Source organism: Amblyomma americanum, chromosome 1, assembly GCF_052857255.1.
Source record: "Amblyomma americanum isolate KBUSLIRL-KWMA chromosome 1, ASM5285725v1, whole genome shotgun sequence".
NCBI classification, from domain to species: Eukaryota; Metazoa; Arthropoda; class Arachnida; order Ixodida; family Ixodidae; genus Amblyomma; species Amblyomma americanum.
The window spans coordinates 197,006,697-197,030,054 of NC_135497.1; the positions used below are offsets into that span (position 1 = coordinate 197,006,697).

Genomic DNA, 23,358 nt, shown 5'->3' on the forward strand with positions numbered 1-23,358 from the left:
AGGATAGGTGCACCCTGTGACTTTGCACAGCCGCACATGTGTGTGGGGGAAGAGGGTGTGCTTGCATCTTCTCGTGCTGGCCCATGCCACCGACGCGCCTCTAGAAGCAGCACAACACGCAATGTTGCGAGTTTGGTCTACACAAAAGCCCATATGAAAAATTGATGGTACCGCATCCTCTGATTATTATATGGTGGCGCAGGTACTGCCTACACTGACATCTTACACCATACCCTTCTTTGGCAGTGGCACGAAAGTGCAATTGCGTGTGTGGTCATGTGACCGTATGCCGCGCAATTAAGGTTGGAGAAATTGCGGCATCAGATGCGAGGTGCTCAAAATTTCAGCCATGGTTATGCACTGAACTCTAGGATGCATGAAAAGGTGCCATACAACTATAAATCATGTCTAAAATTTCAGCTTCCGAGCGCTTTCTTTGTGTCTTTGTCGTCCTTGGTTCCTTTGCGCTACATCTCTCACTGATGCCTCACCGACTGCCACAAAGGTTCTAATCTGTCAGCAACTTTGATACTTAAAATCAGCAGCATATAAAGAACCGTATGGCAAAGGGCTTGAGACTATGATGCTTGGTGCATTTTGGCTTGCTGCGGTTTGAACATTTCCTAATGCAAGTTTGAAAGGATTTGTTAGTTTGTTTTGTTTTTATTTAAGTGTCCTCCACGAATTCTGCTAACCATCTCTTTCAGCATATGCTACTCAGCCCTAACGAACTGACTTTTTTTTTCTTTTTCTTACTCCAGCATTTCCAGTAGCAAACTATTCGCTTCAATTTGAAAACATTAGCTTCAATTTGCTTCGAACTGAAAATTCACTGCTCACACATGCCTATACTACTCTGTTTCATACATCAGGTGCAATGCTGTCAAAGCTAGCACTCTTGTATGCGCTGCCTGCACCTGCAACCAAAAAGTAGTGCGTTCCTTGTGGTGAGCGAAACATAGTAAATGCTTTGCCTGCAGCTTACTACAAGACATATTCGCCATCAGCTTGGTTAAATGCACTCTTAATTGATGACGACACGCTGTTGCTTTCTCGTACCTTAGACCAGTCGGCCACAGAGAAAGCACGGAGTAACACGCCTTCCTTTATTTTCCTGTGCGGACTACTTCCGTACCTTTCTCAGCATTGCACCTGATGTATGAAATGGAGTATAGTTTTGGCAGTCAAGGGGCCATTTAATAATCTGACCTTTGAATGTTTCATCCTGCCTCTCAACGTCTAAATTGGTATCAGTATGTGGAGTTAACATCCGGAAGCGACAAATAGGCTACAAGGGACACTGCAGTGGAGGGCTCTGGATTATTGGTTTGGTTTGGTTTATGGGGGTTCAACGTCCCAAAGCGACTCAGGCTATGAGGGGGGCCTCTAGAATTTCGCCTCCATCGAAATTCGACCACCGCAGCCGGAATTGAACCCGCGTCATTTGGGCCAGCAGCCGAGCGCCATAACCACTCAGCCACTGCGGCGGCTAGGCTCTGGATTAAATTAGACCATATAATGTTCTTTAACGTATGCTGATATTACACAACACACGAGCGTTTCTGCTTTCACCTCCATCAAAAAACAGCCGCCGCAGCTGCGATTCAATCCTGCCATTTTGGGATCAGCAGACAAACAATAAAGCCACTGATCCTCAGCAGCCAGTTCGAAGCCTTAATTAACAAGGTTTTTCTAGAGGATATCTTTTTAAACCCCGTTTTCTTGATCACATGAGGCAAGGCTTAACTAATCAACGCGTAAAAGCCGAGTTATCTGTAGTCAAAATTTGAATTACAGTGTCTTCGTACCTTTTCCTCTTCTTCCATCACTTTTTGCACGCTCAAAGGTCACCAGTCCTAAGCCGGTCACACTGCCGACATGTGCAGGAATTCCCCGGGTGGCGGAGCTTCCTGACCCACCAAATCGACACTGCTAACTGGCCGCGGCCATGGTAGCTGCATAATGCTTGAAAGAATCTAATCAACAGCCATCTCTGAACAGAACTATGCAGCAGCAAGCAACAGAGATGGGCGCAAGCATGAAAAAGTCGGCGGAAAAGACTCACTAACTTTTGCGTGTGATTATGGGTTCTCTGCTTCATGTAGGAGTGTATTATTTGGCTCAGGTGTTCATGGACGAGAGATTGTAGTGATTGAGAGAGCTTACGTACTCTCCTAAGAAGGTGTTTCTGAGCCCCTTTAAAGAAAGTCCGCAAAATATACATAAAGAACATGAATGCGCTCTTGCGCTGCCGTACTGTAACGCTGCCATACGCATTCTAAATGAGCAATGCGTGCTTGCTCAGCAACTCAAATTGAGTGGCTAACGCCACTTTCAACAGAAAGTGCATCAGCACATTCTTCTCAAACATGAAAAGCGCACGGCGTAATCTGCAATAAGTGTTAGGCAAGCCACCGGCAGTAAATAGAGTTTTAGTTTCACGTACGTAGAGCTCTTACGGGTGACCAGTGCGAATGCGCAGAACGCAAAGGGTATGCGCGAGTCTCACGTACGTACGTGAGATTCGGATTTTTATGTTGCGGTCTCTGCGTTGCTTGCGTACGTAGCATTGACAAACAATGCGGCGGCCTGCCCGCCGCTTCACAGCGATAACAGCTTCGTCGCTAATCCCACGACACGATATCGTGTTCTAAACTGTTGTATTCGCCTTCGATTTGCCCATTCTTACCCTCGCATAAAGTTTCAAGCGACAAATAGCTTTTGTTTTTCAGATATAAAGGCGATTTCGCAGCTGTTAAGCCTAATGAAGTAGCGCTCCAATGCAGTTTGACTGGCTTTATTTTGACTCGTCTCGTCTTAAGAGTGGCTACAGCAGTGTCTGCATCTCTCGGTAGATGGCGCTAGGAAAAACGCGCGGTGTCTGTCGCGTATGTGCAACTAAAAGGGTTTGAAGCGACATGCGCGTATGCTCCGTAGACTTCTCATGTTTGCGTACGTGAACTCGGTACGTACGTGAAACTAAATCTCTCGAGCTTTTATTGAGCCCTCACAAAGACAAAACAAACAGAAAAAGAAACGAAATCAGTAAAGTCACATATTTCACGGTAGCTTTCATTTTCTTCATCTGAATCATTGCACAGCCCGTCGAGCTTAGTGGCAGCCGAACACTTGGGCACGATCAGCATACATGTTTCGTTCGTTAAAAACACGGTTAGGAGAGCAGGAATATGGTAGCGCATGAGTACTGTCACGTGGTTTCTTTCGTATTTCGAAGCCCTTCTTTAAATGCCGAAAAAAAGGACCATGTAGGAGATAAGTTTCCACAAGAAACTGGATCGGTTGTTTCTTAACCTCCTCTACAACTTAATGAAGCACACTTGACCCTAAATTGAATATTAAAGATTTTGCATAATTAATCTTAGCTTTAATTAAGGGGATTTTTAAAATATACTCTGAGGACCACCATGTAACAGGGGACAATCTCGTTGGTGCTCGTGTATAAACACAAGAAACCATCATATCTAAATGGGCGCGAAAATTTCAACTGCCGAAGCATGCTCCGTGCAGTAGAACGAAGTTTACATTTTTCTCACAAACATTCCAAAAAAAAAAAAAACCTGCCAGTCGGGAACCGTAGTAACTGAGAAGCGCAAGTGAAAAAAAATAATAAATGTACATCATTGCCAGTAATTTTTTACTTTTTGTTATAGTATGAGGAACACATTTCTCTAGAATTTGCAGGGCTTTGTGGCTCTCGCGATCGTTCGCATGCAAAGAAAGTCCTAAACACCCTATGGCTCTTCGTCTGCCTCGGCAATTGTTGGTAGAAGGGAGGCAGCAGCAATGAAGGCGGGCGCATGAAGCAGATGATGTTTGGGCACACGTGCGGCTCCTGCACTTTTTTAGCAGCAGCCGCATTAATCCTACACAATCCTCATCTAATGGAACCTAGAAATCGCATTTTTGATCTTCAGGTGACAGAGCTAACACAGATAACAGAAACATGCATCGGGGCCAACCCATGCAACTGCACCACATGCAGCACTGCCCTTGTGGCATTTGCCACGACACAGTTTCATCACCGCTGCAGCAAGGCAGCGATGCCGTAGAGTAAGAGCACTCGCCTCGTGTGCAAGAGGAACGGGGTTCGAATCCCGGTGCCGCGTAATCCTTCACAGAGTTTGAAAAAGAAAAGAAAAGAAAACTCCGCGCGTCGAGAGAACTGCATAACCAGGCCTGGAATGCAGCCTGATATCGGTGAGCAGAAGCGACAAAGCACTCCCTCACCAGAACAGATTTGGCCACCCTGGTGTAGTACTTGGCCACAACTTTCTATGAACTAAACCTGGCAACTTTTAACGCTAGAACAATATCCAGTGAGGCTAGCCTAGCAGTGCTGTTTGAGGAACTAGTGGGTTTTAAATGGGATGTCATAGGGCTTAGTGAGGTCAGGAGGTCAGATGAGGCGTATACAGCCCTAAAGGGCAAGCACGTACTGTGCTATCGAGGATTAGCGGATAGACAAGAACTAGGTGTGGGATTCCTCATTAATCAGGGTATAGCTGGCAACATAGAGGAGTTCAATAGTATTAACAAGAGAGTGGCAGCTATCATAATTAGGCTTAAAAGGGGTACAAGCTGAAGGTGGTGCAGGCCTACACGCCTACATCCAGCAAAGATGACCAGATCATTGAAAGCTTTTATGAAGACGTGGAATAGACAAAAAACAAAATAAAACCAAAGTACACTGTACTGATGGGCGACTTCAATGCGAAGGCAGGCAAGAAGCAGGCCAAGGACAGGCGGTAGGAGACTATGGCATAGGCTCCAGGAATAGCAGGGGGGAGTTATTAGTGGCGTTTGCAGAAAGAAATAATTTACAGATCATGAACACCTTCTTCCAGAAATGAGAGAAGAGGAAGTGGATAAGTGGATATGGAAGAGCCCCAATGGTGAGACTAAAAATAAAATCGACTTCATACTATGCGCTCACCATGGCATCGTGCAGGATGTGGAGGTCCTCGGAAAGGTGCATTTTAGTGATCACAAAATGGTAAGGTCTAGAATTAACTTAAAACTTGAAGAGGGAACGGAAGAAACTATGGAAGCAGACGCCCGTTTTTTTTTTCTTGCAACCTCGCATGAACTAAGCAGTCTCGTTCAACTCAAGAAAGGGATTTGTGCACTCGAACTTTGCGTTTGAACAGCCGCCCGACACGTTTTGCTAGCGAGGTAAGCTTTGTGCAATGAGGACCTTGCGGACACCGTTTCCCCTCCCGTGACCTACGTTAAAGGCATGCTGGGAGCGTCTCGGCAATTTTGCAGATCCAGTGGAGCCCCCCCCAGGCTTGCTGTCTGGCGCACATCGTCTCACTGCCACCTGCTGCGACGGAGCGGCCTGTATCCTGTTCGCCGCATCCATCTGGGGCAGCTGTGGCAAGACCAGTCAGCAGTCACCTCCGACTGCTGCTGCCCTGGCGACTACTCCAGAATCCCAGCCTGCAGTTTTCCCACCGACCTTCTATTCACGGGCCTGTGGCCATGGTAGTCTGTGGGCCATGCAAGCCGTCCCAGCGGAGACCTTCACGCCGCCTTCGGAACACCGCGGAAGTCGGCGTGGACGCTGTCGGCATGACCTCCGCCGCAAGACATGCCTCAAGGACATGAAGACCAGGAGACTCCTCCATAGCATGTACTTTCAGGCGCGTGGGTCTATTTAAGGTTGGGGGGATGTGGAGACCTGCCCTGCAGTCCCGTGTTTGCTTTCCCGCGAGGCGCCATGCAGCAGCAGCCTCACCTCGAGGAGGAATGCATTACCTTGTCAATTACATTAACTTGCAAGAGAGGGCGCCAGCGTCTCTGCGCGAGAGACTGCTTGGGGCCCGCACGCGGGAGAGGGCATGAAGCTCTTCGGCTGGGATCATCGGTGCAAGCGGACATGTCGCTCGCGGCTCCGCTCTTCCCTGGCGGGGCGAGGAAGCAGCGGGAAGACTGGCTCCCGTATCTCGTACCGTCCAGGCCGCGGAGTATCCCTTGCCCTAACACGGGCGAACATTCGCTCGGAACCTTGCTAGTTAGTCGGACGACCTTGATTCATTAGCGTACCTTGTTGTTAGCTTGTGTTATTGTTGCTGTAGCAATAAATGCCCGTTTGTGTCAGCCAATGTGTCGTTCCTTTGTTCCCTCAGAGCAAGGCCCACCGTGGTTGGCGTGCGCTCGGTAGCGTACGCGATCACGGGGTGGGGTCCGGGCTGCTTTGAACCGTGTCAGCTGCGATTAAGTGGAGAGAACGTATTTATCTCCCCAATTCAACCCCACAACTTTTAGCATAGCATGTACCGCTACTGCTTACCATGTACCATGGCCCGCCACTAGGAACGCGCTGATTGGACACGACGAGCAAGCCGCACGCGCTGTTGTTGGGAACGTGGCGCCATCTGGCGCCGCCGCTCAGAGCTCCTCCACAAGCTGTCGATGTGCACTGCTAAATGTGAAACAAATGTTTTTTTCTTTGCATCCTTCCTTGGGACCGAAACAAACGCTTGTAGAATGCAATGGCTTGATCAGATCGATTCCGCAAAGCAGTCATCAGATACATACAGAGTAGCCATAAGTGATGTGTGCTAGCTCGTAGGATGTGTACAGAGGGGCGCAAAGCCCTCTGCAGCAAAAAAATAGCCAGAGCCTCTGGTGGTATATTTTTGTTTTACATGCTTTACAGCGGTTCTATCTAAGGCAAATAAGCTGGTTTTGTTGATGTAATATAAAATGCAAAAACCTGACGAAACTTCTCTATTTATTCACACAATTTGCAGTATATCTACTGTTTGTTCAATCATCAATCCCATGTCCAATGATGTCATACCCACTGCTGAAAACCGCCACTGTATGGTGACACCATCAGCGCCATGAATTTGTTTTCGCGAGATAACTGAAATATTAAAAACCAGAGTATACGCGATAGGACCGATGCTAATAGCATCACTATAACTCATTCTATGCAACCAACAGGCAAAACAATGCAATGATACCTAATGTGTTTCGGGGCCCCTTTAACTGAGGAAGATCTTAATGTTCAAACAATGAACGATAATCTCACAGCTATCATTACGGAGTGCGCAGTAGAAGTAGGCGGTATGATGGTTCAACAGGATACCGGCAAGCTATCTCAGGAGATGAAAGACGTGATTAAGAAATGCCAAAGCATGAAAGCAGGCGACCATGCTTCGATGGAACGAACGATCAGCATCAGTGAGTGCCATGCTTGCAGTTCACGCATGTAATTTTTGTCGCCGGTTGCCTGAGGGCAAACGTGGCACAGTGTTGCATGTTGGAAAAACGAAAGCGAAATGTGCTGAAACTCAATATCGCACAGATGAATCGAATAAATCATTTTTCGTGGAGCACGGTTTCTAATTAACGCTTTCGCTGCCTGCTTGGACATGGCGAGTGTGACAATTTAGATGCAGAGCTTACAACAAAGCACTCCGTTCACAAACTGAACATTCAAGAGACAACAGCAAGCTCTGTGACCAAAGCGAATCCACGTCTGATCATTGCAGTGTTTGTTTGCGGCGATACGCGTGTTAAAATTGAAATTAGCTCCCTCCTGCCACTCACGTAGGGCTGTTCATGCTACGCGCAGCCAGTTCACTGAAAGCAACATGCATTCTTGCCTACTATGTTCCCGCCAGTACTCACTGGGCCACAAATACCAGAAAATGTGTAATTACACGGACTGAAAGGTTGATACGCTAATAGAACGCTATTACCGCTCACTGACAGGCCGAATAGCCGCACCTGTGTTGAGAATCCCAATCTAAGTCGGGTAGGAGCACTGCTCAAGTCGTTGCGTTTGTCGTATCTCTGGCACGGTCATGCATAGTGGATTTTCTTACAGTGCATTCGATGTGATTTCAGTCAAATGATTCATTACAATGCATGGCGAAGTTTACTGTCCCATGCATGCCGTATGTTCTTTCTTATTACGTTGCCGTGGCTGCAATTTTGAATGCGAACTTTGCAGTCGGGTAAAAGTTCGTGTCACCGCTTTCATTCATGCCGTTGTGCAAATGAAATTAGTATTTTTGTACTAACAGCATGTTTTTCTGTTTTGTTTTTTTCAGGTGGCGATGCCCACACGGTCCGGATATTTGTGAACATGTGGGTGGCGAAACGAAGTTGTGGCCACATTTGCGAAGTTCTTACATCGTGTACTGCTGAATTAAAACAACTTTGCCAAGACCATCCAAAAGCTTGATCTCTCAATATTATGTACAGGGTACAGTTTGGTAAACCAGGCGCTGTGCTTCGTTCGCGCCTGATATTAATCACGGGCAATGGGTTCATTTCTGTCTGCATTTCATTCACAAAATGCGCTGATGCGTAACCTTGTTGTTGGCGCAAGTATTTTCTTTTCACCAACTACGTCCACTACCAATGCAACTCAGGGCCGGCAGGAAAGCAGTGAAGAAACAGACATCGCAGACACGCTGAGGCCTTCGCATAACATGGTGCGCGTACATACTTGCGGCTTTTTTTTTACTTCCGCCGACTATTGCCGCAACCAGCAATAAAACCTTGACGTCTAGAGGACGTTGGTGTTCCGTACAACAGTGCAACTCTTGTTGTACAGACGCAAACACGCGCTTGACTGGTGGCTGACCAGCCGGACGTTGCTCCGCGCGCCGGGTTATCAGCCCAGGGGAGGATGGCAACAGTGGGGTGTCGCGCAGCGCACATGTTTGAGAGTATTTCTCCCTCTCCTTCCCACTCCTCGTAAAATGGTGTATAGACTGTTTTCACGGCGCCAAGGAAAATATTCTCGAACTCTGCGCGAGTAGTGCCGCTCCTCCTCTCTGGTATGTGCCGGTGGCAGAGGCACTAAGGTGTGGTACACTGTATGCAAGTATTCTGCGTGGTCTTTTGCGCAATGAAGGAGTTGAAAAGCGTTCTGCGTCTAGATATTGCCACTAATAGAGTCCTAAGGTCGTCCGGCTACCAGTGTGTTGTTGCCGTCTGTAGCAAGCAACAACTATTGGAAGCGTGCAAAATGACCTCCAGAACAGTGCGAAGAGCATCGGCAGCCGCAGCATGTATGCGGGCGCAAGCTGTTTCATTTGCACCGCTTCACAGGTGAAGGGCGCTTTTAGATTGCAAGCATCAACCAAATGAGTTTCAACCTCTCGGCCGCGTCTGATACGTGGTCTCGACACTTTGCTGGTGAGAGCGGATGGTCAAGAACGTAATTGCATGGAAGGTACAACTGGCAGCAGTTGTTTACGGGAAGAGGGCGAGCGGAAAAAAATTATTTCGGTACAGTCACGCAAGCCGATAGCCTAGAATTTATGAAGATATGAGAACATGCATGCTCCACCCCTGTTAATAATAGAAGGTGACTTTGTCGCAAGGCAGTGATAGAACTTTTTTTTTTCCAAGAACACGCACCCTGTTCATTTCTGCTGCTGATAGTATGTGCACATGCGAATATGTTAAAAAAAAGTAATTCGTTCGCACACGGGAATTTGTCCGCATCACATGCGCAAGAAATCATTGTGCATGAAGGTAACTTTCACACAGATCAGAATTTGCAGGAGGCGTACCGTGAGAGCTGACCACATGCGGACAGAAAAAAAGGAAGGAGATACCCTGTCCTCTCACTTTGTTTTCGTATGTGCAGCGCCCATGATAAAATGGTCTATATATAACCTTCAGTGATTACGAGAAAGCATTTGACCCAGTGGAAACATCAGCAGTCATGCAGGCATTGCGTGTAGAAGAGTCGTATGTGAAAATACTGGAAGATATCTATAACGACAGCCTAGCTGCCATAGCCTCCATAAAGTCAGCAATAAAATTCCGAAAAGGAAGGGTATCACGCACGAAGACACCATTTCGCCAGTGCTATTCACCGCCTGTTTAAAAGGAGGTGTTCCGAGGCCTGGATTGGGAACAGTTGGGGATAAGAGTTGATAGAGAATACCTAGGTAATTTGCGATTTGCTGATGACATTGCCTTGCTAAGCCACCCAGGAGATGAACTGCGAAGCATGTAAATGGGTTAGACAGGCAGAGCAGAAAGGTCGGTCTAAAAATTAACATGTAGAAAACCAAAGTAATGTTCAACAGTCTAGCAAGGGAGCAGCTGTTCACATTTGGTAGCGAGGTGCTGGAAGTGGTAAAGGAATACGTCTACTTAGAGCAGGTAGTGACAGCTGATCCGGACTATGAGAGGGAAATAACTAGAAGAATAATGGGGTCGCGCGCATATGGCAGGTTCTCTCGGATCATGAAAGGCAGTTTACTAATATCCCTCAAGAGAAAAGTATACAACAGCTGTATCTTACCGGTACTCACCTACGGGGCAGAAACGTGGAGGCTAACGAAAAGGGTTCAGCTTAATTAAGGACAATGCAGTAAGATATGGAAAGAAAAATGATAGGTGTAACATTAAGAGACTGGAAGCGGGCAGAGAGGGTGATGGAACAAACGCGGGTTAATGACATCCTAGTTGGAATAAAGAGGAAGAAATGGGCTTGGGCAGGGCATGTAATGTGAAGGCAAGATAGCTGCTAATCAATCCTTAAGGGTAAATAAGTGGATTCCAAGAGAAGGCAAGCGTAGCAGGGGGCGGCAGAAAGTTAGTTGGGCGGATGAGACTGAGAAGTTTGCAGGGATATGGTGGCCGCAGCTGGCAAAGGACAGGGTTAAATGCAGAGACATGAGACGGGCCTTTGCCCTGCAGTGGGTGTAATCAGGTCGATGATGATGGAGTTTTTGTTTTTGCGCCTTCAGTTATTCGCACCCCCACCGCGGCGACAATGGAGCTACGCTAACAACTGCAACATGGTTTACGCCGCCTGTAAGTGTGTTTAGCACTGGCATGGGTGCAGCATGCCGGAAGCCGCTGAACACGGTGGCGCTAAGCACCGATGGCGTCTAAAGTTCCGCTTTGGCCCCGTTGTCGTTCCATGCACCTGAAATGTAGGCTGTCAAACTGCTCGTGCAGAGTGAACCACGTGACATTAGCAACATAGCATGTGGGAAAGCTTCAACGGGACTGGCTCACAAAAACTTTACAGCCGGGGAAACGCAGCACCCAGGAATGTGACAGTAGGATATTACTCTTATTTTTGCTGCACCTGTACAGTAAAACAAATCATGGGCACTAAAATATCTGACTCATACCTTAGAAGGGTAGATGTGTAAGCAAGCACCTGAGTCAACAGTTACAGCTCTTAAAATTAAAGGGATTCGATCATACCTTTTCCCGGAATATATGTTTTTTCTCCTACATTTTTAAAAATGTAAATATGACATTTTACTGCTTTTTTTATATACAAAAGAAAGGGAGGGCTTGTGGATCACTTCAAGCATGTGTAATTCACTGGAACTGAAGGTACACAACAGGAATAGGTAGTCATTCCATGCCGGCCACTCTAACAGTATCCCTTATAAGCCCATGCTACCACCTTTCAGCAGTCAATTTTCCTGTGCACAGCCAATACTTGAATAGCCTGCTCACTGAAGTTGAGAGTTTCCACTATCAAAGACCTTTCACCATGATTCTTTTTGTCTTTGTTTGGCATAAAATTCCCAGTGATTGCACCTAGTCCACAACCCTGCTTTCAATTAGCGCTTGCTTGACAATTTACAGAACCATGCCATCACTGCTTCCCTACAAATGCTTCTTTGAGCTCCTATTTCTTTATTTCAGACGAGGTTTCAATGTCGTAAGTTGCAGCCCAGTGACAAAAATGCAAACAGAAATATACAAAAGAGCATGAGGCAGTACACATCACTGGCTGTTGCTGTATTTCCATACTTGTTGATCAGTGTTCTCATATAACACACATAAAATTCCCTGTTCAAACATGACATGAATAAGTTCATGGAGACATAATAGGTGTAAGCCAACCTTTTCATAAGCAAGGAACTTGAGGGCACTCTCGGGGGCTATCTTGATGACATTGATGCCGTTGCCGCGCCAAAGGGACCCCACACCCCCTTCTTGCAACATGTGCCGCAAGCACTGATGGATGGACTGGAACTCTTTGCCTCGAACCTGGTTAAAAGAACAGAAGCAAAATTACTAATCTGCATGTTGGTTTTCTTAAGTGAAGAATGCAAAGCTACCATAGTGAATAAATGATAATGAATTTTTATGGCGCAAGGGCAAATGTGGCCAAAGAGTGCCATGGAACAAGGTTTTTTTTTTTTCTTCTCCTCAAGGTGGGGTCAAACACCCATTCCCCAAACATTTCACCCTAAAGGAGCCGAGCACCAGGCAGGGGAAAGCTTGTGCCCATTGTATCACCACCGCTGCGGTAAAACTACCGCAGTGCAACCTCGAGCCGAACACTTTATTTAATATGGGTCGACTACTTGTTTTCATTTGCGCAATATCCATAAACAAAAATTACACAGTGAAGACATACTGTGAACTGGAGATGCACCAGCCTCAGGTGTATTCACCCAGATTGAGATCAGGTCTTTTCGAATTTCCAATATTCAGTTGAATAGTAAAGTATCCGATATTCAATTCAATCCGAATGTTTGGTATTCCAATTCTCGGAGCATTTGTCTTGAGCAAATAAGATTTCTGGAAATCTTGCTTCGTGTGGTCTTGGTTCAGCGTACCTCCTCCGGGATGGCACCACAGCACATACACAACCAAAGCCCCTACTCCAAGCCATGTGTCTGCGCTCCCGCGCGTATACCGGAGACGGTCTGTCCATGCTCGCGGCAACAAACACAAGCAGGCAGAAGAGTGGCGCCCAGATCTGTACCTGTCAGGTGTTTGCAGCCATGCTCCCAGCGGTGCCCACGAACAGTGACCGGCACAGCGCCATGCATCAGTAGAGAGATTTAGCATAGCGCAATCCACTTCCTGTGCACCACCAATGTGCACAAACTGATTGGTCAATGTGCAAGCACTGATTGGTCCCGACGGGGCAGGCATACAAACAGCTGGCCAGCACATGGTGCCTTATAGCATTCTAAGGGCGACCTGTGCATGCGTAGTGGCTCCCGGCAGAAGTGGATTGCGCTACGCTAAATCTCTGATCGGAGGACGCACGGTTGCTTGACTTCCGCAGAAGGAGTCTGAGCTGACTGCTGGTACTGCAGCCACTCTTCTCCATGTGAAATTTGAAAATCAAGTGCCATGGTGCGAGCACCAAGGGGAGCTAGCACGAGGCACATGGAGGTGAGTGCGCCTTTCCGACGCCTGATGCGGGGTGGTGCTAGGTGCTGTGTACATGGTGCATATTCCTAGCAGGTGTTCTTCGAGTCGTCGATTAAAAGCAAGAGCTGTACAACAACGCAACATCAATTAAGACCACCAGTCAGGGGTTTTATAGTTAGGTCTCACACCCTATGAACACATCGGCTTCACATGTAGGTTGACTCACCCAATTTCTGATGACCATTTTTGCAGGCTGTCGACATAGCTTTAATGCATCCTCTCTTTGTTTTTCATGTAATGGCTTTGTGCTTTTGAAAGGCACACGATTTTGAAAACGCCTATTCAACCCTTTTTTGTGTGATAGAAGTATTCAAAGAACCGTAAAAACCCGATCGTAATAAGAAATGTCATTTAGGGATGGCAAAAATGAAAAAAAAAAGCGTTCATTTGCGTCTAACACAAGTGAGGAAAGCTCACCAAAAGCATTTATTTGCGCTGCATTTTGTGCTTGACTCAGAGATCCGAATGGATGCTCGCAAGGCACACGCACCGGGCCCTCCGTGCACTTACGTCCAGCGACACTTCGCACCAGGCGTCGACAAAGGGCATGCATCTCCATGTGCCTGGGGCTGGCTTTCCTCCCCTCTAGCGCCTGCATGCTTGACCAGAGAATTTCACGCCGGAAAGAAAAAACCAGCTCACATTTGTCCCAGTGCTCATGGTAGCTATGCGGTCCTCCCATTGTTGTAAACTGGTGCACCACTTCCGGCATGTGCGCGGGACGGCAGTGCAAGCACGAATTAACTGGTATGTACAGATCCGGACGCCACGCTTGCATCTCACCCCGTGTGCATGCGCAGATCAGCCACAGCATATTGTTACTAGCTACTATTACTTTCCTTTTAAAAGCAGCCATATACTACTCTCGCGATGCCAACGTTGTGCGAGCAGCAACTGCCCTGCTTTTGATAGCATGGGTGTTGCGAGGTCAGCATGGTGAAACTGCATCGAAATCGAAACTATTGAAACGGTGAACAGACGACACTGCTGGATAGTGCCTCCTCTAGCTGGAAGCCTAATAGTGAAAGTGCTGAATAATAATGAGATGGGAACTGTAAATTTCAGGTGACCATTGTTTGGATCCACATACAATACAAGGCGGAAATTTGACACACTAAAATGTGAAAAAAAAAAAAAACCTTGTATTATACACAGGTTTGTATGGTATTCCCTTCGAAATTATTCAAAGAAAATTACCATTTGCTTTGAACCAAAAACACTCTTCGCACATGCCTCACATTCGATTTTTATAATTCCTGGCTGTAGTTTTAGCTTGGTTTTCTCGGTCTAGCTATTCACCTTTTGTGCACTCAACAAAATAATGCACTAAGCTTTAACTGACTAGTAACATGTTAACTGCATGTGTGTGTCCCTGTCCTGCGCTACTTTCTAGTTTGCAGCAAGAAGCACACTATGAAATAGAAATTCGAACATCCACTGCATCTGTAAGTGTTTCATTACACTCAACAAGAGTAATTTCAAACATTGATTAATTTAAAAATGAGTTTCATTGCCTCAGTTATACATTACAAGTTTGCAACTACACTAATGTTACAGGTTAGCATTTCATCAACAAGCTAAGCTGTCAATGGTGTGGACGTCAGAACCAATGCATTAAATGCAATTAAATGCAGCAATGAAATGCAGCACTAAAGACCTGAAACTTTTACTACACATTACGGCTACTTCCTTAACTGTAGCAAGCAGTCTTGAAAGCTGTAACCAAACTTGTAACCGAACCAAATCTGAGGAAGTCTAACGTGCCACAACACTGTAGCGCTAGTATTACTACATTTAGTTGTATCATGCACACCTTTTTCCGGAAAAAACTGCCTAAAAATAACAAGCACATTACAATAGAGTATGAAAATGCGACTTTAGTAGAATTTCTGTGATACAAACCCAGCTGATACGAATTTCGCGATGATACGAATTCGCGATATTCCCAGGCCAGAGTGCATTGTGTACGATGTGCGGAATTTCGGATGTTCCGAACCTCCATCGCCTCTACGGACGATACGAACGTGCGAGCCACAACCGCACCCTCGAGCACTATGCGCTGCCCGCATATCGCCGACGTCGCCATAGCTAATCGCCTGGTAAACACCGCACACATTGAGCGGCAGTGCGCGGCCTGTACATCACCAAAGTCGCGATCGCTAATCATGCGGTGTTGCGCAGTAAGCGGCGGTTGCGCAGCCCGCACATCACCAAAGTCGCGATCGCTAATCACGCTGTGCGTATCGCGCGCAGTGAGCGGTTGTGCGCGGCCCACACATCGCCAGACTCGCAATCGCTAATTGCACGGTACGCACCGAGAGTAGCGAGCTGTGGCCGCACAGCAGTGAATAAATATCGTCAGCCACAAACAGATCTGTGTGAATGTATTTTTCACGCCTCAGCAAATGAATTTTGTTCGTTTGGATGATACAAAATTTCGGATGATACGAATTTTTTCGCAAGACCATGAGATTTGTATCACCGAGATTCTACTGTATGCCATCAACCATCAACTCCTTATTGTTATGAGCACCACAAAAATGAAGGCTTGGTACTTCTTGCACATCGATATTGATATCGCCTAACCGCAGTCTTGGATACTAAGATGTCCCACAAGCATCTGAAGTGGCCCATCAGCAAAATGCCCATATGGACTTCAGCCAACATGGAAATGTCGGTTCCGAAGACGCACCAAGTTCAATATGACACCGGGTTAAAAAAAGGTCACCCTGCGTGCGGAGGCTTTCTAAGCACACATTGGTGCAGCCGGGCAGCCCCGCTCTGAGCACGAAACTACTGCCTCTGCTCCCGTCCACGGCACACAAGCGTCTTGAAGCTCTGCCAAGTTTTCCAAGCGTGCCGCCACCGCCACCAGAGCTCTCGTCGTAAGACATATGTACCATGATGCTATTGCAGTGCAGCACCTTGGCGCGCTGCCAAGGTCTGCACTGCGGACGCCGATGAGCGTGCGAAGGAAGACAAGTGGCAATAGAGCGGCTTCACGTGCGTATTTCTTCACTGAGGCATGCAAGTCTGGTGCGCGTTACAATCGAAGTCATTGCACTTCTTTTTCTGATCTTGAAAAACAGGTACGTTACAATCAAGGGCATGTTAGAATCGAGTAAATAAGCATGTCATCTGCCCTCTGTGTTTTGTCACTTACATATGTGGCTCCTGGAGCTCTCAATCTGAAGCCGTTGCTGGCAACACCACCTTCAAGAATGCACGCTAGAACCTAAATTACAGCATCCAAGATCAAGAATTAAGTGTCCTAACTGCTGCATCAGAATGCACTGCTGGAAAAGCCAGCTACACAACCGTATGCTATGAAGCAAAGTACAGTATTCAGAAAAAAGAATTTAACAATTCAATATTTTCTCCTGTCCTCACTGCTGTAGAGAAGGCATTCCTAACATAACCTGCTACTATGACACATGTTCCAACATTGCACCCAGCTTACTGGCATAGCCATCTGTGTGAATGCCTTATAAAGCAAAATGATGAGGGCAGAAACACCTTAGGAACTATTTCCAAAAGCTGACACACCTGAAGCAAGTGCACAATGCTCATGGGTGGAGCTTCATTATTCATTCATAAATTGGACTCAGCTAGTGCTTAGCGAAATACTTTATTTCATTAGAGCACATCTCCACAGTATTCCACTGCATTTGTGTAGTGTGATTTAGAGCACCGCACAGGCCGGAAAATGCACCGTCCCACCAGTCCCAGGTCCGGGCCTGGGCTTAAAAGTTGAAGGCCCAGGCCGGGCTCAGTCCTATACACAGAGGGCCCGTGTACAGCTTCTGATCAATTATTGCAGGATAAGTACACTATAGAGCATTCTAGCAGTGACAAGGATGAAACAAGGCCATGGTTTGGGCTGAGAAAAAAAAAATTACTGAATGCTTATATATTTGCTAATCTTTTGGTGTCTGCTATACATCAAACCCGATTATATCGAACTCAGATTGAATTACCCTTTACATAGAATAATTTCTGAGCATCGTAAGGCTACAACATGAATGTACAAGAAAATGTATGGCTACATCGTACAAAAATTAACCATCCCATTTGATAGAACTTTGAACAACTCCATACCACTCAAGAAGTTGGCTTTCCCTCAGCACATCTCTGGAAGTTAGCTTTTTCACATGGACTTGCATGTGCTACTAGTGCTATGGTGCTACGTAGTGCACGCAGACCAATGATGATGCGGATTTTACATGACACAGGCGGCGGGCACATTCTTTTTACAGCATTGTAGTGCCTGATACATGGTCCATTTGCAGGAGGGCGTCTGTTAACTGAAGTACAGAGCACTGCTTGCTTTTGCTCTTCCAGCTATCTGAGAATAGAAAGGTGCTCCCTCCGCATCTGCTTGGTTTTGTGTCAACACTCTCAAATGGACATCTGAAGCCTTATAAGAACTGCTGGAGATGGACCGTCATTCGAATGCTCAACGCAGCTGTCTATTCCAAGATCTTCTTTGACTGTGTACCTTCACCTCCCAAAAAACACATATATAAGCTACCAGAAATTTCATAGGGAATAGCATATTGGTTGAGGCCACAACGGGTCTTTTAACACACACTACACAATAAACAGGCACTTCTGCTTTTCGTCTCCATGAAAACACAGCCAGTGGCCATGAATTTAACCTGCGAAATCATCCTCATAAAAAAAAAAAATTTTATTGCTACGGCTTTGGGACCGTTTTATTTAGACACTACATGCCGAAAAAAATGATCGATTAGAGAGCTCAAAATAACACGAAGTTGTTAACTTATGCATGTATGCAACCGTTTTTATTTAGCTCTTTGAACTATGGGGCTGCACAGAGCCAAGATTATCTGAGTGGGTAAACCTGCCTCATCTTCTCTTCTTTGTGTTTATCACACCAACTTTTTCAAGCGTTATTGTGATATGAATGCATTTGCTGGCCACTTCTTTACTTGTGTTCTACGAGTCTACTTGCACACAGTGAGCAATTCACCTGTTGAGCTCCTGCACAACTGGGCCCTTGCCAGGCTGACCTTGGCCTCATGTCGAGCTTGGCGGGCAGCGCTGAAGCTAAGCAGAATGATAATGTAGCGGCCTGGACCAAGCTCCGACTTTGAGGCTCAGGCTCACGCCGCACTCGAGCCTCAGAATGAGGCTCGTGCAGTGCTAGTGTGACTGTTCTAGTTTTCATGAAATGCACAATTTTAAAGTGTTACAAGCATCACTGCATTCACATTTCACTATTCTTCTGTGTACAAAAATATATGGCCTGACATTAAATTGCATGAATGTGCTTATAAACAGAAAGTTCAGAATTCAGATATGCTCAGGTCGAATGCTTTTTCATAAAAAAATATCTAGGGCACCAAAAATAAGCCATGCATGTGTCACTTAAGCTATAAGCAAGAAAAAAATGCAGGTATTTTTTACCCTCTTACATTAGTCAACAAACATCATGTTTCACTTCTCACTATTTAAAGGGCAGCTGCATCACTTTTTGAGAATTCTATACATTCAAGGATTCAACTCTATATAGACTGTAGAGAAAATATGCCGAGATTTTTTTACTCCTGAATTTAGAATTGTGATGTAATCAACGATTAAATTTCAGGTTTCTCCACACAGCATCAAAGGAGTGGGGAGAAGCTCAGTGATGACGTCACAGATGGGGAGGTTTCAAAATTCTGTCTTTGCCCACAACTAGCTGTATGCCATCAGGTGCCCCCAAACAACGCTCTGCAGGCGATGCCTTCGATCATGTTGGTTTTTTCCTTCAAAGAAAACGTTTCTGAGCTGTAAATGTACCGGCACCATAGATGAAGTCATCATGCGCCCACACATGGCGTTGTACGCTGCAGAAAAACCTGTCGTGGTTTTAATCAGCGATTACGTGATTATTTCTAATGCTAGCCCAAAAGGACTTCATGTTTTACCTGCAAGTTCCACACATTCAACACCTTCATCAAATTCTGAAACCTCTTCAGGTGCCCTTTAAGGTACTAAATGCTCTGATCCTGGTTTGTAAAAAAGTGGTTACAATGTTGCTGTGCTATTCTAGCAACTACACTACCTGCAGCTCCTGTGCGCATGTGTTGCATCCACAGAGAAGACGCTGGCTTCTTGAAGCGGCTTTATTTACACTATGGGTCGGTGAGTACAACCCCCAACGCTACCTTCATGGCCTTTTTATAAGCACGGGCGAGGGGGAGGAGGTTGCACCGAGCGCCAACATCAAGGCGGTTGAAACGAGAGAGTTGCAACCGGCGTCGCATAGAACGCACAGTAGCGTTCAACAGAACATGTGTACAGACCGCAATGGGCGGATGCAGCATGGGTGAGGCCCTTACACGCGTTTATATAGTATAGAGTCCTCATGGTGGCGCAAGGTACCACCAGCAACGGTGTGGTTTTTTTTAACGCTTTTCGCAAATAAAATTTATTTTCAGTAAAATTTGGGGCAAGATTCGTAAAATCATAAAACCGGTACAAATTTGTACATTTTAGGAAAAATTCAGAAGAGTTGGCAGGTATGCTGTAGCCAAAACTACCTATCATGGGAAAGGAAACTGAAACGATGGCAAGACAACAATAATTTGCAGCAAAAATAAACCACTAAGATTTGAAAAACGAACTCCCAAGGAGGGCTGCTGAGGTACATACCTGCAAGAAGACTTTCAGGCGGTCCAGAGGGGCAGTACACGTTCGTGAAACTGCTCCAGCAACTCCCCCAGCTACCAAGTGTCGCCACCACATGCCTGTGTGGATCTCTTCTTCAGTGAAATCATCTGGCACCAGTGAGTCTTCACCAATATCCACAAACTGGGGAACAAAAAAATGTTCTAGGCACACTGGTTTTCAATGAACCACAAGCCTACTAAGGCAGCAGGCGCACCTGTCACAGTTTGCGACCATCAATTCTACGAAGGGACACTTCTGACAACAACCATGCACCGACAGCATGAAAAAAAAAAAAGACAATGCACTCCTTCACAGCTGGTGCCTAAAACTGTAGCTATCAGTGTAAGAAGCTCTATGGGTTAACCCTTTTTAACCTTAACAGTAAACCCTATTCGAGTTTACTGTCCCGAAGCTGTAAGTGGGCTATGAGAAATGTAGCGGGAGGATCCACATCAATTTCTACCTGTTCAAGTCCTTTAGTGTGTGCTGCATTGCACAGCACATTAGCATATTTGAATTGTACGCATATAGAAATGCAGCCTCCACAGCTAGGACTCAATCCTGCAACTTTGAGCTCGGTATACAAACACCACAGCCACTGAGCCACCATGGTGGGTCAATGGCTTGCACATGGCATCATGGGCACCATGACAGAGCACTGGCCATAGCTTCCAAAGAGCATGTTACAGCAGGTGGTGGTAGGTGTATTAGAAAAATGCAGGGGTTTTTGTCATGCTCTTGCTCTCCAACACTGTGCCTAGCATGATGTTGCAGCAAGCCACCTACAAGATTGTTTAAAAAAACCTCCACCACCACTTTTCTGCCCCACACAAACTGCCCCTGGGGACGATAAAACAGGTGAAACACTATCACCTGCTACCACAAGGCAGGTGACAAAATGGTCACTGCACATAGCTGCTGTGGCATGGCTTTACAATGCTCCAGTTAATCCCTGCCTCAAACCACTGAGCACATTCAACATGTTTAAGAAAGCAGCACTGCCAGCGACAAGAAAGCCTTGAACCATCATGGTAAAGGGGTTTTTGCTGTTTAAAAAAGCTGCTTTTGAGATTTTGCCTTTACAAATATCGGCAGCACAATGTCAGTTTTTAAAGACCCAACTGCTTTCAGTAGGTTAAGACAGTATTGGCAGGCCAACTGTAAGATACACTCACATGAATGCAGCAGTCAGCAAGTTATAGATATCAACAATCAGTATCTTTGCATATAATCTTTTAAAATACAGTCAAACCAAATTATAATGAAACAGTTTATAAAGAAATAATGGATTTAACAAAGGAATGACGATTCCACTTGGAAGCTTGGTCAACACTGGTTATAACAAAGCTACGGCTATAACGACGTGATTGCCGGGCCCCTTCAACTTTGTTATAACGAGGTTCAACTGTATCTACAAATGTGAGTATAACAAGGTCGCCTTAAATTCTGCTAAAAGGAAAAAAAATTTACACCTTCTTTCACACCTGTTCACATGTGCAAATGAGCATGACACAGGAAAGACAGAGCCTATAAACAGACAAAATGCATAACATAAAAAGAGAAAGAGCATGCATATCTTTCATTGTAGTCTCCATGGTGTTTTCTGCACTCCAAGACATTCCAGATGGTACGACATTACTGATTATTACTGTCCTGAACAAGCATGATACATAAAAAGTATGCAAGGGAAAAAAAAACCTTGTCTCTAACATCAAGTGTAGGCACAATTCACTCTGCCCAGTACACTACTATGAGTTGCTTTTGCCACTAACCCACCGCCCATGCCCACAGCAAAGACTGCAAAGACTTGTAGAGGACGAGATGAGGCGATGGGACGCGCCGGTGCCGCCATGGGTCGGACACACAAGATGCCTTGTGCATCCGCGCCGCTCGCTGATAACTTGAGATACCTCACACCTGCGCGGCGCGGCAGCATCATAACGTCTAGTCTCTCTGCTCCCTCTCTCTCTCTCTCTCTCTCTCTCTCTCGTTGTCTCCGCACTCTCCTTTCCTATCTATTTTTGTTTTGTGAAGAATAAACTGTCAGCACGTCTCTTTTTAACCTGCAGTGAGGACGAATCCCTCGCTACAGACTAATTTCAGAAACAGTTTGAGAATGCACTGTTCATCATATCATAAATGTCTCATATAATCATTCAGAGAGTATGTGAAGTCTACTAACATGTTGCTCTTATATGCTGGAGTAGAGTGCTTAGGTCTGTTAATATACAGCAAGATGCAACATTTAGTCACAGCCATTTGATAAGCAGGTCAAGCATAATATAGTGAGTTGTGCTGGTTACACCAGCGTGGGTGGTCCTTGTTACATTTGCAAGCACTGCTGACCATGACTACATTAGCCAGTCAGGTTGGGCAAAAGCACTGTCAACAACAGCCTGTACAGATGCATGCAGAGTGCCTAATTATTATGCAAGTGGCATGAGCAATGCTTATTGACAGCTGCTGGATCAGTAAAAAAATGGGTCCTTTTTTCTCGAATGACCGCAGCTCAGAAAAGATCACACTTTCTGCAAAGCACTTGTGGTAACTCGTGCAGCCAGCCAGTCAGTCAGTCACCAGTCAGGCCGCCATATCTACCAGCTCAATTGCCTTTCGTCAAAATGCTAAACAAAGGGCCAGCATGGCATGCAATTGTGGTGAACTGTTGGGAAAGCCTAGCTCTAAAAAGGATCCAGGCGTCCGCTACCAGAAGTGCTAGTCCAACTCAGAACAATTAGCAGTGTAGTTGAGCAGCATATCCTGACTTGATTCTGGGAGAAAACCAGCAAGGTTAAAGCCAAGTGCGTCCTTTGCACTTCAAGGATGGGAACTACTGACAAACAGCCTAGATTAGAGCCCAGTTGCCAACTGCAATCCCAGCAGTCTTTTCTAACAATCCAACTTGTACAGACTGGGATAAAACACTGGAGGCGAGGAAGCTGCCTTGAGGGAATATGTCATCAAATGCATTGGATGAATTAGGAGAAAGCAAGGGAACAAGTGACAGTAGAAAGTTTGACATGGAAAACTACTCTCAACACAAAACTACTCAATCCGATGCACATCTCACTACTAAAACCTCTACAAAAATCAGCTGCCAGGGCACTTCATCAGAGGATGGGTCACCTCAAATAGAACTCAACCTTCACTGCATCATGCAAGAGCTCAAAGAAGACAACGCACCATCTTGAGATGAAAATCTCTTGCCTAAAAAAAGCACTGCAAGAGAGGCGTAATGAAACTTGTGAGTGCTTAAGAGGTTAGAACACAGCAACGAAATCCAGCCATCTCTTTTTATTAAGTAAAGAACCTTCATTCATTCGAATGGGTATGGTGCGTGACCTTTACTTGCCGTCCCTTTGGAATGCATCACATGGATAACATCTGGCTACAGTAGCACCATGCATAAAAAAAAGATATTCACAGTGTTGCATTATTCTCTCGGCAGCTGACAAAAAATCTGCTTTTTGCAGC

General features: G+C 45.8%; 1 protein-coding gene across 6 annotated transcripts in view; it reads right to left on the bottom strand.

The window, feature by feature from the left end:
- The window catches only part of LOC144114474 (calcium-binding mitochondrial carrier protein SCaMC-2-A-like), a 77,145-nt gene that overhangs the window by 46,790 nt on the left and 6,997 nt on the right, over positions 1–23,358 (bottom strand). For 5 of the 6 annotated variants that reach the window (XR_013311043.1, XM_077648228.1, XM_077648227.1 and 2 more), the window contains exons 5-6: positions 19,867–20,025; positions 11,878–12,024 (exon numbers count right to left, since the gene is read on the bottom strand). Coding sequence is in view for 5 of the 6 variants with exons in the window: in XM_077648228.1 (XP_077504354.1) it covers positions 11,878–12,024; positions 19,867–20,025 (306 nt within the window). In the remaining variant the exon portion in view is untranslated. The remainder of the gene's footprint in view (positions 1–11,877; positions 12,025–19,866; positions 20,026–23,358) is intronic. The other variant, XM_077648230.1, reaches the window with a different exon arrangement.